This window comes from Ambystoma mexicanum, chromosome 3q (assembly GCF_040938575.1).
Source record: "Ambystoma mexicanum isolate Mex_15411 chromosome 3q, UKY_AmexF1_1, whole genome shotgun sequence".
Lineage (NCBI taxonomy): Eukaryota > Metazoa > Chordata > Amphibia > Caudata > Ambystomatidae > Ambystoma > Ambystoma mexicanum.
Genome location: NC_090926.1, coordinates 983,970,634 through 983,984,623, shown reverse-complemented (window position 1 = coordinate 983,984,623; position 13,990 = coordinate 983,970,634). Strand labels below are relative to the sequence as shown.

At 45.3% G+C, this 13,990-nt stretch overlaps 1 protein-coding gene across 2 annotated transcripts in view; it reads right to left on the bottom strand.

Moving 5' to 3' along the window:
* Positions 1–526: 526 nt before the first annotated feature.
* Positions 527–13,990, bottom strand: part of RPL38 (ribosomal protein L38) — a 243,592-nt gene continuing 230,128 nt past the window's right edge. For both annotated transcript variants that reach the window (XM_069655119.1, XM_069655118.1), the window contains exons 4-5: positions 6,560–6,682; positions 527–611 (exon numbers count right to left, since the gene is read on the bottom strand). In XM_069655119.1, the coding sequence (XP_069511220.1) occupies positions 586–611; positions 6,560–6,682 (149 nt within the window). In that variant the 3' untranslated portion in view covers positions 527–585. The remainder of the gene's footprint in view (positions 612–6,559; positions 6,683–13,990) is intronic.

The window sequence follows — 13,990 nt, the reverse complement described above, 5'->3', positions numbered from 1 at the left end:
TGAAAACATGCAAATATCTACTATGCTGCAATGTTTTCTAGCCCTTCTGCTCAGCAAGCCCAATGTGCACGTGTCCCTTACCCAACCCCAACTCCAAACTCCTGGTACTTTGACATCACAACATACCCAGGTGAAGGAAAGGGCCACAAGGTCTAAGGAACACTCAACACAAACCCATAACGTCAGACACCTCAAATATTCACAATAAATGGCTACCAACGAAGCGGTATTTAAAAATTGTTAAGAGTCGGCATTATGTGCTTGCATGAATGTCGGTTGCACTTCACAAATCCCATGCAACAAATCGTACCTTCAGTATGGGACCTGCAAACTAAGTGGTAGCACAGAACGGCAGCCATAGGCAGACCACAAGAATTTTTCAAATTGTATCGGGTTTCAACTCGTAGCGAGATGATCTAGTCCAGGTACACAATTGCTCTTGCTTGCATACTAATGCTAGGACATGATTCAATGCCTCAAAAAACCTGAATGTTTTGATGCGCACAGAAGAGAGAAAAAAAAATGGCAGGGTTTTACTATTTTTTATTCCAACAAGTGTGACATTCTATACACATCAGGTCCAATTTATTTCAGCTCTTTCACTGCCAAACCTAAGGAGACAACAAAAATAAAAAACATTAGGAAATTGTCAGATCCTGCAACTCGAGTTAAACGTTTATATAGCAACTCAACAGTTCGTTTTTAAAACCAAACACCACAATAAGTAAAAGCCCTCCACATAATAAAAACACTGCTGGTTACTTCAAAGAAGGAAATGAAGTCCATACACATGTGCAGTGCTTTGTGTGTTTTGCTGTATACAAATGGGATCTGAGGACTGTTCAAATCAGATTGTGAAAAAACATAGCTGTGCTGACTCCAAACCCATGCACATTTTAAAACATCTGGCGGCTCCAGCCTCCAATGAAACCTACAGTCAGCATTGAGGGTGTGCTACTAACCTACCATGCGTGTGCAACAGCCCCCTTCACTGTCCTGTGTGATGTAGTCCAGCAAGAGTGGAAGGGGAACAAAGGTAGAAGCTGACGGGGTAGTGAAATTATGTCCACTGGTATGAAATGGTTGTCCTTTGTGTGACAACCAAAACAGAAATCCTCACCATGTATGAGGAAGATGCCAAAGCAGGTGTGGTGTTGGGGAAATCACATCTTGGCAAGTTTTGGACATGGCACTCGACAGTAAGAAGGCAACAAGCCAAGAAGGGCATAATAAAACAAACCCGTAAACAGGTAGACAACAAATTCACCCAGAGGGCAGAGATGGGAACAGTCGGAGATGGCAGAGTGCAAGATGGGCACAGATGTATAGGGAGGGAACAAGCAAGTTGGCAAATGGGCATAGTAACATCTTGGCAGAAAAGGAGTGGTATCAGATATTCCACAGGCCTTAGAATTTGCGCTAGCTATTGACTAACGGCGATGGAACTGGAGAAGAAGGGTGTGCTTTGTGCATGTGAACAATGAAGAGGGCACGAGCGACTAGGCCTGGCTAGAAGGCTATAACTGTTAGTCTTTGAAATAGGTGAGCCAAAAAGGTGGTAGAGAGGCACGCGAGGAGACCAGAAAAGCAAGAAAGCTGGGGCTTTGGGGTTATGGCAAAACAGCTGGTGGACATAACAAGTGGGTGACAAACTGGATTCTGCCCTGCAGAAGTACAAGAATGAGTAGAGGCTAAACTAACACTCACTGTTACAAACCAATGGCAAACACAATCTGCGGTTAAGAAATATCACCTTTTGCAAGGCATAAAATAAGCAGTGTCACATAGCAGTTTGCTATGCAATTCTGTAGATTTGCTAATCAAAAGGACACTTGTGTAGCAAAGTTAGCTATTTATGACTTCAACGTATGCACAGGTCACCCTGCATTCTTCTCTTTGCCATGGTGCTCTATTCACCCTTTTTTCTCTGTTCACTTCAAAAGTGCAGCAGTAATGATCTCCTCCACTCAAGTGCCAAAGGCACGTGTGGCAGTTGCTAGGCAAGAATTTTTTTTTCCTTCAAAAATTTGCAAACCAGAAGTAATCAGGATGACACTTTTATTAAGCTTTCTTTATCCTGTCTAGCAAAGGCCAGTATGTGTCACTTTATGTAATTTACATTTTAGGAATGGAATTGCATGACTTTATATAAATATAATGAATAGTATTGCTACTGTAACACTGCACCATCTCCATGCGTTGCAGTAAAGTTTTGGTTAGTGTACACTTGAAAATATACATGATCAAATGCTTTTGATGACAAACCTGGCTCTGTAACCTGCAGGTTGCATACATCTTGCAACTGGTGCTCAGCCCATGAGAAAGCCATATTCCTTGAAAGTATCATTGCTTTATACCAGGTACCCTGAAAGCGAGATGACCACAAACTACAATATTCCACCTAGTTTTCCCAGTTTGATGGCCGCTAGACAAACCACTCTGCTTAGTCTTTCTTACAAAACGAATACACAAAGCGAACTAGAGACTTACGCAAAGTAGTGATCAATAGTTCCATCCAGAATCCTAAACACTGTATTTGGCCTCCAGAGTACACTCTGATTCAGGATTATATTATATATTACCACCTGTAGGAGACAGCTGGCCAAACTGTTTGAGTCTTATTTATCATAACTATGTGTCCATTCATGCAGCTAACCTTTTACATTTTACAGACACTCATCTATGGCTCAAAGTCTTCGTCCACTCGCATAGTCAAGTAGATTCTATAAAGGGCAAGTAGCATTTGCAAGAGAGATTTGAAACTAACATTTACTTTGCTGAAATGTCAAATAAAAGTTGTGCATGGCTGGCCTCTGGGTGGCAGCAGTGTTCAGGCCACTACAGAGGAGGAAGCAGCAACCAGTGGATTGCACAGCATCCAGCTCAGCTGCGACAGTTTGATGGAGCCTTCAGTGATCTGCCAGAGGCCCAATTTAGGGGCTCGAGGACAGGGCGAGTCCCTTCACGGTCTGATCTCCCAGCTTTGAACATTTGATCAGTGCCCCTACGCCACCATGGTCTGCAAGACGCGCTAGCTCATCAACCATGGCGACTAGCACGTTCGCTGTGCCCCACCAACGTCGGAAACCCCATTGATCTTGAAGAAATTAGAAGAAAAGAACCAAGCCAGGAAGAAATCAAATAGTTAGCCACTTCATAAGAAAAGGGAACCGTGAAATGTGTCATGTTATTTGGCATTTATATAGCGCTCTATATGTCATTGGTATGACCTCAAAGCGCTGGTAGGTTGAACGCCTTCGAGAACCATAGTCCAGGTCAGTTGAGATAGGATCGTGAACTGGTTGTGTGCAGCAGATGCATTTGCCCAATGGTAGCTGCATCCTAGCATTAGGTGTGGTGGGATCGATGTTGGTTGAAATGTGTGCAGTCTTGCGGCTGCACACCAAAATTGGGTTGGCTGTGTTAGGACTGGATGATGCATGTATGCAACTAGGCCAGTTTGTCATGGGATATAGCCGTGTTTTACTACGATTGGGTGTTCATGGAGTAATGTTCGGTGTAGCTGCACTCTAATTGTGTGATGGTGTAGAGTAAAGAGTAAGCATAGTGATATGGGATTACAGAGTTATGATCTAAGGAGATCGATACTCTGCATTCCAGGCCTGGGGTTGCTTAATAGTGAATTAATAAGCATATTCAGTGATGACATTGTTCAGGATCTCATTGAGCATTAGTCATTGGGTTGCTGGGGGTTCAAGGTCATGGATGGTGCAAGAGCCACGTTTTTAGAGCTTTGCGGAACGTTAGTCTTGGGTGTGTCGAATGCGAGTGGGGCCAAGGTTGAGAAGGCAAATCCGGTCGCATCACTAGAAAGAGGGCAGTGCTTGATCTTAGGGTGCAGGATGGGAGGTATGGTTTCATCTTTCTTGTAGGTATATTCGGCCAGACTTGTGCACTGCTCGGTGAGTGCATAGGGCCTGTGGTCCTTTGTCCGACTGGGGGCCAGTGGAGGAGGGCTGGTGAGATGTGGTCTCTTTGACCCAGTGCAAAGAGCAGTTTTGCAGCAGCGTTTTGGGCTCTTTGGTGTTTGTTGTGTTGGTATGTCGGGGCTCCTAGGTATAGGGAGTTGGCATAGTCCAATCTCAACATCACAATATACATAACTGCTGCAAGTCTGTTCGGGTAGGAAAGGTGGGGAAAAATGTGTCTGAAGGTGTTGGTGACAGCATTTTGAAACGTTGACCTGCCGGGAGAGGGTCAGGCCCGAGACCATAGTGCAGCCTAGATTGTATGGGGGGGGGGGGGGTGGCACCACAAGGGATGGTGCCATGGGTGCGGCTGTGGTAGAAGGACAGTATTTGCGCACACCACGATTTCAGGTTTATCAGGGTTCAAGAGGTGGTTTGTCATCCATCGATCAATATCGCGGGGACGGGCTTCACGGTCGGACGGGGGTTGGAGCATGACTTGGGAATTCTTAGGATGATTTGGGCATCCTCCGCGTAGTTTAACAGGAAATGTTGAGCATGCAAATGATTCCTGGTAGAGTGGTCATATAGAGGTTCAACAGGAGAGCAGACAGGCATGCGCCTTGGAGTACCAGTGATCACTGATCGAGCAGTTGAGACAAAGGGAGGGGAGGGTTATTTGCTTCCTGTTGCTGAGGAAGGAGATCCATTTGAGAGCAGTACCACGGATTCCTAGGGAGTGAAGGTAGTCAAGGGGGATTGAGCGGTTAACCATGTCAAGTGTGGGAGAGATTGGAGGAGAATTAATGCTGCGCAGCCTTCAGAGTCTGCAGTGACTCTGAGATCATCCCAGATCAATATCAAAGGCTTCAGTCCCAGGTCGCAGTCTGAAGCCCGATTGGTTGGGGTCTCGGAGGCAGTTGGATCAGAGGAGTTGAGCTGGGAGTACACAGTCAGGCCAATGAGTCACGAGAAATCTGGTGTTGGAGATTGGCCTGTAATTCTTGGGGTCAAGGGATGCCTTTAAGAAGTGGCTTGACATGTGCTATTTGAAGGCATCAGGGAAGATGCGAGAGGTGAGGGATTCATTTAGAATGGCTCTAGCATGTTCTTCAGCGCAGGTAGACAAACTTATTTCAGGATAGAGGCTGGGCAGGGGTCGAGGAACTAGTCTCTGGAGATGGGTTTGAAGGAGTCGAAGGTAGGGAAATCTGGCGTCGGGACAATGGGATGGGGGGGCAGTTGTGTTTAGGGATGTTGTCCTGTCAAGAGCGGTGGTGTAGGGAGAGGGAGTTGCAGAGCGATTGTGTGGTGGTGGATTGGGTAGAGGTGCAAGAGGGTTTGACATTCCGATAGGAACATGTGTAGTTCTTTGCAATATGCTTTTTTGGCCTTTCGGATTTCAGCTTTGTAGTTGCGGTGGTGCAGGGCGAACATGGATCTGCTGAAATTGGTTTTAGATGCGCCATTTCGGGAGTGGCGTGAACCATTTGGGATGTGGTCCATTGTGCGAGGAATCGAGTCATGAAGCCAGGAGTTAAAGGAGTCGATGGTTAAGGCTCTATCGGGGTAGCATTGAAGGGGGCGAAGAAGCAGGGCTTCGGTGAGGTTGGGAAAGATATGGACTGTTGAGATCTGGGGAGTGAGGGGATTTAGGAGGGTAGATTTTGGAAGGAGTCTGGGGTGAATGGGGTTTAGGTGTACAGGGTGAGAAGTTGAGAAAGGAGGTGGGAACTGGTGGAGAGGCTGGGGCGAGGCATGGTGAGAAGAGGGTCGGGTGGGAGGAGCAGTCACATCTTCTGCTATTTTGTGGGTTTTGGCACCATAGGGGTGTGATAGAGGGTGGGTAAGGTCAGAGGGGAGGGAGAGGAGGCTACCGTTCTAGCAAGGGTGAGACGTGCTACATTCAGAGAGGGGTCGGAATATGAAGGGGAGGTTTGTTGGCGGGGGTCCAGTAGGAGTTATGGGGGAGGTTTGTCGAGGGGGTGGTGTGTTCCCCATTGGGCTAAGGTGGAGGGAGTGGGTGGTATGTGAGGTTGGTAGAGAGTGAGAGGAGTCCCTCAGGGGGCACAAGGATGAAGTGGAAGAGGGGGTGGGGGGTGAGTTTGCGCTGTTTGGAGCGCCAGAGGGCTCCCCTGGCTTGGGAGTCCGATAGAGGGCGTGGTGTACTAGGGTGTTCTCAATAGATCGCAGAGGGTAAGTAGGAGTCGATGTGTTTTGGTGGGATGGGGAGTGCAGTACCTAGAGGTTGATGAACTTTATTAAAAGTAAATTTATAGGCTAAATTACTACATTCTAGATTCTGGGTGACAGGGCAGTGTGAGGGCCAAAGAGAGTAGTGGTAGGGACTTCTAAGTGAGCGGCAGAGGCAACTGAATCAGAAATATCAGTGTACACTTAACTTTAAGATTAAAATAGCCGACAAGTTGAAAATACTGGACCAAACTAGGTTTTGAACATTTGCTTTCTAGTATGTTATTATGATAGAAAGGTTAACCGCGCTAAGAGTGAAAAATTATTTCAAGAACAAAAACAAAGCGGGCAATAATCTGCAGGCAGCAGTACATTGCTCAAAACGGTGGGCCATAGGACTGACAGCAGTGGTTTAACTTCCGCTGTGATGAACTCACCAGGGGGTAGTGACTGCTTCAGCTTCTCTGCCTTCTCCTTGTCTGTGATGACCAGAGTGTAGAGGTACTTGCTGCAGCGCACCTTGAACTTCACATTGTCCTTGTTCTTCTTGATCTTGACAGCTAAAACAGTGGGAAAAGGATAGGTTTGTCAAGTCCATCTACAGTGCCACCCATTAGTTGGACTATTCCAAGCCTAGCTTAAAAGGTACCCAACGCCCTAGGTTTCAAATTAAGGCAGATTCATTTGCATATTCAACACTTGGTACACTCTGCTCCACAAGTTAAATGCAGGTCAAGTCACGCAATGAATTGAACTGCTAAATAGAATAAAACAGGGAGGGAAGGTTTGCCATTCTGAGGTAACCAAACTCTCAGCTCAACCATTGTCAAACTATAGAATGGGCCAATGGTTACTTGCTTACGTATTAAAAGAAGCCCAGGTGCAAATATCTTCAGATGGGATGACATTTGAAAGTTACGCTATTGCACCACGTATGGCCACTTCCGAGAATTATTCAGCTCATAAGCTTGGGTGTGGTATAAAATGTGGAACGTGTACTGCAAATATAGCCCAGACAAGAAGGGCAGTGGATTGGACTAGCTGGCTGCCAATTTCTGTAAACAAATCTGGATAAAAAAAAGTTACACAATTTAACGAGAAAAGGGGAGCTCTCATCATGATTGCTGCACACATCATGCATATTGGTTTCAAAACCGCAATACAATGTGGAGTACAAATCTCTCAAACAGAAGACTGAGAAGACAAAGGGCCAAATGAGGGAGAGATTAGGGACAAGCAGTAGAGGCTCAATTTATCAAATTAAACCGATTTACAGAGCTAACCTTCAAGCTCTTCTCTGAAGCCTCTTCAGATTTCTACTCAAAGATTCTACGTATGCTAGGATGCTCTTATAGGCGTATAGCCCACCTACGACTGATGCCCTTTATACTTTGAATGCTATGGACCATCTACTCCACATGCCATCGACTACCACATTGCTGGGTTGGTTGCTGGAACCAACCAGGCGCCACATACACCACTGTACCTCACATTTCATGCACTCCCCCTTTCCACCCAACCACATTTCAATCCTCCTACCCACTCCTTTAGTTTCCACTACACCCCAGTGCCTACTAACCATACCCTTGGGCTACGCAATACCAACCACAGTGAAAAAAAAAACACTAACAGACTAACACCTGCTACATTTGGGGTGGGTAACTCAAAAAGCGCCCAGGCAAGGAGCTACTGAAGCTTGGTTGCAACATTCCTACCCGCAATTCTCACCCTCAGCCCCATTGGAATCGGAGCATCAAAGTATATATATTTTTTTTTTAAACTGTGCATCTTCCTCCTGAACCACGAACGTCATTCTGTTTGGTTACCCAATCTACAATTTAAGTTTCATTTACTATACACTGCGGCGACTTTCATGGTCCCTTGCCAAAAACGGTTCTGCAAGAACCGCAGGTTTGGTTAATGAGTGTAACATTCCAAAATGACTGCAGTTGTGTGCGCATTCGGATCAGACGTGCCTGGGACGGGGAGGGGGCATGGCATGTAGGAGATTTGTGGCTGTGCAAGGATGGGCGTACTGGCATCTGCTATACATAAGTGTTGTGTACTGGCATGGGGAGCTAGGTGTTTCATTGCTGCGAGTGGGGTCATGAATAGGACTAGAACAAGGTGGAAATTAGGATTTTCGGCAGGTTTGAGGGGCACATACCAGACACATGAACTAAAGCATCTTACCGAATATTGCAGTACATGCATAAATCTTGTACTTTCTAAATCTACCTGCCTCGACTCTCAGCCCTCTGCAACTAATCCAGAACAGGACTGCGAGACTTGTCCTTGGCCTCAAGCCCTGGGATCGTATCTCTCCAGCTCTGAAATCTCTCCATTGGCTCCCAGTGGATGCAAGGATTAAATTCAAAACCCTCTGCATTGTCCACAAGGCTTTCTGGGGCCTGGGTTCAAATACCTTCAGCTAGCCCTCCACAAATACCTCCCCTCCTCTACCTCCAACTCCGTAAGGGTCAGTCGTTTTTCAAAGAAACAAGCTGGGGGTAGATCTGTCTTCGGCTGAGACCTCCCTCTGTAACAGCCTCCCTGCCACTCTAAAACTTGGAGAACCATCTCCAGTTCCGGAAGCACCAAGACCTCATCTTTTCTTCTGCCTTCGCTCTCCCTCTCCCCTGGTGATCTGTTCTCTTGGCACCGTGCAGCCCACCCTCTGTCTTCGGACCCACGCACCTGCTCACTCTCCCGCACTGCCTCCGGTCCACCCCTTGCACTGGGGGTCTGTATCTGTACCCATACAGCCCCCCTCTCTTCCTGCACTTATCAGACCTACCCTGTCTGCTGCCTTAAACCTAGCACTTGCAAATTGCTGGCTGCACTAAAAAAAATTGTTGCCTTTATTTATGGTTATCTGTTTCTCCTCTGCTTCGCACTTTCCACTTATCCCCCTTCCATGCACTTGTCCCTTCCCCCTCCCCACGCACTTGCGTGTTCTCAGTGTCACAGGGCCTAGTAAGATAGCCGTTTTGTTCTCCCCGTTCCCCAATCTTGCCTTGTCGCGCTGTGTACGAGCGCGATAGAAATAAAATATCAATATCAAGCATCACAAAAGGATTTTTGGAAGACAAATAATGGATGGCAGAAGTAGTGTTCCTTATTAATGCAAAAGTACATGCATCATACCACCCACCATACATTTATGAACACTACAAAAATATTCATGACGTCAAGAGCAATACTTGCATAATGCGAGCAAGATAAATACACAATGACGCCCGCCCCTGGATCATTGCCTACAACAGAACTTTCGAGTCCATTAGAAAGGCAAGCATTATCCTGCCGTCTGTATAAACTGAGTTATACCTTTGATATATGTAATTTGTTTTTATCATCTGTTTTACAATCTGCTAATTTCCAATGTATCTAAGCACTTGTAACCCTTGAACTTTTTGAATTGCTTTTGTTATATTCAGCAATATTTCCCTAGTTTTCTTATATATATATTTTTTATTTTTTGTACCAATGATCCATTGTTTCTTTGCATGTTTAGAGTGGGTGGTAATATGCATTCAGCGGCTAACCTCTTTAGTGATTGCTAGAATTGAGCAACTCATTCCTATATTCATAAACAGTTGAATTCTTGACCTGTCCTCCTCGTATTTATGTGGTCATGATAAGTATAGTAAGGGTACATCTCTTGTTTTATAGTTTAAACTGAAAAAGAAAACACCTTTACATTCCAGGTTCCACAGTAGCCCGTGGTGGCTTCACAGGATGCTGCAAGAACATTTGCTAAGACAGTTCCTGCTCACAGTTGCCTAGGCTCATCATGCTCCACCCAGGCCATTTAATTCAAGGATCCAGACATACGAAGCTCCAGCTCAGCTGGAAACCGTACTGCTACGTGGACACAACCACAATGAGCTTCCCAACCTGATCTGCCTGCGCCCACCATGTCTGACCTGTAAATGGCCCTGTCGTTTACAGGTTTCGATGTGCTTTAACCCCCAGTTCAATTACTGGCTTCAGACAGGCAAGTGTGCAAGATATTCCTGTAAGGTGGGAATTCGTGAGCCCCTGAAGAGCTTAATAATGCTCAGAAACTGGGAGGATGGCCTGAATGAAATTAGACCTATGCCAACTTCCAATGAGTCCGTGTTTACTGCCAGAAGAATGATGCACGTTGGAGTGAAGATTGCGGGTTCTACAGTGGTCTCTTCTCAGAAACCTGTGATTGCTTATGTAGAGTACCACCAGCTTCGTACTTGGATTTCAACTAGAACGCTCCACGTCCCAGGTATGTCAACGCAGACGCACAAAGTAGATCCTTTCTTTCACCTAAAGAACAGCAGTTTGATAGGGTGTGCACACGAGGTTTCTAGGTTTGTGCCTTGAAGCAGAACGATTTAGCAACAGAAAGTTATGGGAATATGCACGGGGCGGGCAAGGGACAGAGTTTACACCTTTGCTTTGGCGCATTAAATGTTCTAGAAAAGAAAAAAAAAAAGGCCTCAGCAAAAGCGGCACTTGCAACTAAATTTGCTGTTCTATGCATGGATTTTCTGGATGCACCTTTGAGAAAAAGGTTAATTCTACGCCCATTTTCCAGCACTCAATTGAGGCACTAGTTGAAGGGTTTCCAAGCCCCACATTGTATAGCAGTATTCCTTTAAATGAGGGTCCTATATGTGTGGTCTCAACGCGCCTTGTGGTAGAAATGCCCTCGGGGACCGAAGTACAGGTATGGGCAAGCTCTAAGTGAAGGAATAACATGCGTGTGCACATTTGGCCAAGATTAGCAGTGCCATCAAATGCCCCTAAAAACAACATTTTCCCTATGCAAGCGCAATAGAAACTTAAGGTAAGAAACCAGTGCAAGGAGACATGCTGCTAATAAACCAGTTCAGTATTTTTATTCAGACCCTACAGGATCTTGCAGCATGAAAAAGCACATTTTGCAGCACCATTTTTTTATGGACTGTAGGGTGTAATAAACAGTCGGCGTGCATCAGGTCATTTGCACCTTTTATCAATTTTATAGGAAACGTAGCTGTCCCCGGGATGACAGTACAGGGTCTGTGTGGCTCAAACATGCTGCCTTATTCTGCCTTTCTGGTCTACTTCCCAACCTGGCTCCACAACCCCACTCTATGCATTCTTGATCACATTGTGAATATTTCTGAAAATGCGTATTTTAGGCCAGATCCTCAAAAAGCAAGCTATTTAAAAATAGATCAATGGATGTGCTGTTTTTACGATGCACCATTATACGAGGGGGTGGTCACCTTTGTTTTTTTTTTTTTTTTTTTTAAAAAAGGTGACCTACTGCACATATCCAGTGAGCTGAGCTGTACCGTAAATGGGGCCAGCCGCCTTGAAGACATTTGTGTAATAAGTGCCCAAGCGATACTATGTTCTACAGACTCCCAGCACATTTCTCTGTGACAAGGACATTTCCCTGTAAAACGGAAAGCTTAAAGGACTAGAAAAGCAAGTGCAGGGTTAGAAATTGAGGGAGGAGCTGGGAGCCATTTCGCAACTGCTTCAAGCCTAGGAGGGCCTGGTTAGCTTGAAACCAACTACCGGGAGCTACTTTTTGCTCCCCATGCATGCTTACTGAACATTCACTGAGTATTTAAGAAGTTCAATAAAGAAGGATTAGGCACCTCTAGGACACATTTAAACAAGTGGCCTAATGTCGCTGTGGTAAGTGGCCATGCCCTGGACGGGATACAGCTAGGCTGAATTCGGATTTATTTTATGTATTTATGGACACTAGTTACACGGGTAGTTCTAGTCCAGGTAGGTGCTACATGACAAAATAGCAAGAGGTCTCAGAACGCAGGTGAAGCGGAAGGTTGTTCCAAATATTGGCCACGGCAGCAGGGAAGCTTGAGCCACCTGCTCGTTTGTCTAAATCTGATGGTAAGTAGTCATTGGCTGCTGAAAGATCCGAGTGGTCTGGCTGGCAAGTATTTTTTTGATCTGGTTGAGGTAAATGGTGGCTTTATTTATTCATTAGATAGCGGTGTGCAATTGTGAGATTTTTTCATTTGGTTCTTTACCGGATGGGCAGCCAATGGACTGACCGCCTTACCTCTGATGTCAGTTTAGTTCAAGTTCAGGGCTGCTCGGAGAGCATTGTTCTGCATGTAGCCCACCCGTTCAGGTTTATTGTCCGAGATAAGTCTAGCTTGGACAGCACAAGAGCGCAGGCAACCACGAGGCAGTAGATGCTCGTACAAGTTGTGCCGCATAGGCGATGTTGATGCAGATCATATTGAGTGAAGCATCCATGTATATGCCCAGTGTTTTGACTTGAGGCGAGACAGGAATTTGACGATCTATGGTGGAGACAGTATGTAAGGTTTGCGAGATGGGTTAGGGGGCTGGCTAGAAGTTCAGTCTTCTCGTTAAGACAGATGATGTGTTGAACCATCCAGGTTGGTCTTGTAGATGGTTTTACGAGGGTGCAGCCCTGATCATAAGATTCTGCCGGAGGGATGAGTATTTGAGCATCGTACACGTAATTGAGTACTACATGTTCTAGAGAGTCCCTGTAGGCTTCAAAGTGCAAGCCCTCAACAACATCCCTGTGGGAAAATATAGGGTGGTGGAACAAAAAAGTAGCAAAATTGAGATACAGGCCTAGAACAGCTTAAGTGCAAACAGATCCCGATTGTAATTAGCAGTTGACTGACCAGCTTGCTTATATGCATAGCTGCACGAAGAGGTAGATTACAGGACCAGCATCTTCATTTCAACCCTGTGTTGCGGCATGCAAGCGAGAACAAGCGCACAGGGTGCGAGTAAACAGACTTGGCCTTAACCCCGATCGGTGAAGTTCTGGTCAAGTACCCTGGGCTTACTCTAAGGTGGTTGGATTGGAAACAGGAGTGCTAAGAAAAATGTTAAACTGCCGGTTGGTTTTGCTAACTTGTTCAGACTCAAAATTCCTAGCCTCCTGGAAAGAAATGCATGACTAAGGCACTAGGTGCCTCTTCGATCCGAGAAGGACTTTTTTCCTTCAGGCTGTACATGGTGCTTTAATACATAATAGTAAACTATATTAGTGCTTTTAGCAGAGTACCCCAAAAGCAAACTTTTCATACTGAACATTCAGTATGAAACTGTAGTATTAAGAGGTTGCCCAAAGCCTGACAAAAAATTATATTTGTGTACATTCTGCCGAACCTGTGTTATTAACAGTGCTGTGTGTGCTTAGCAGAACCCTTCCATACTCAAGAGTACAAGCCTTGCTGCTTGGTCACACTACCCATATAGAGCTGGTCTAGACCAGGGTCTTTCCATTTTCACTGGCCTCTGAGAATCCGTTCTGCTACAACTACTTTTAAAATGGATTATCAATCAGCCCTGTGGACATTCAGTCATAAATTCATAGGCGAGGAAGGCCAACAGGGAGCTACAATTAACCCCAATAGTCATCACAAATACACCCCACCGGTATACTGAAAAATATAACTTATTCAAGATAGGAAAAAATAAATACCGTTTGGGGTAGTGTAGGTACAGTGAGCCATACATAGTCCTCATAGAACTACATATTTATAAGAACTTTCAAACACGCCAGGCAAGTACAAATCAAAAAAATGTAAATAGGCTATCTGGCTAGAAATCACCCACACACAACTTTTACACCGACAAAGCAATTAAAACAAACCTTGATTTATAAATAGAAGGGCCCCGTCACTCCAGAAGTTCTTCCTTGTTAACTAGGCCTAGTGCCTCAGAAAGAGTTCACAAGTACCAGTTGCAGAGTTGGAACTTGGAAGTCTTTAAAGGTGAACAGATTTTGGCAAAGCCAACAGGCGAGTACATTTGCACAATACAAGCACTTAAGTGAAGTTGTTTATGGATTCGCTACAAATAAAAATAAAAAGTCT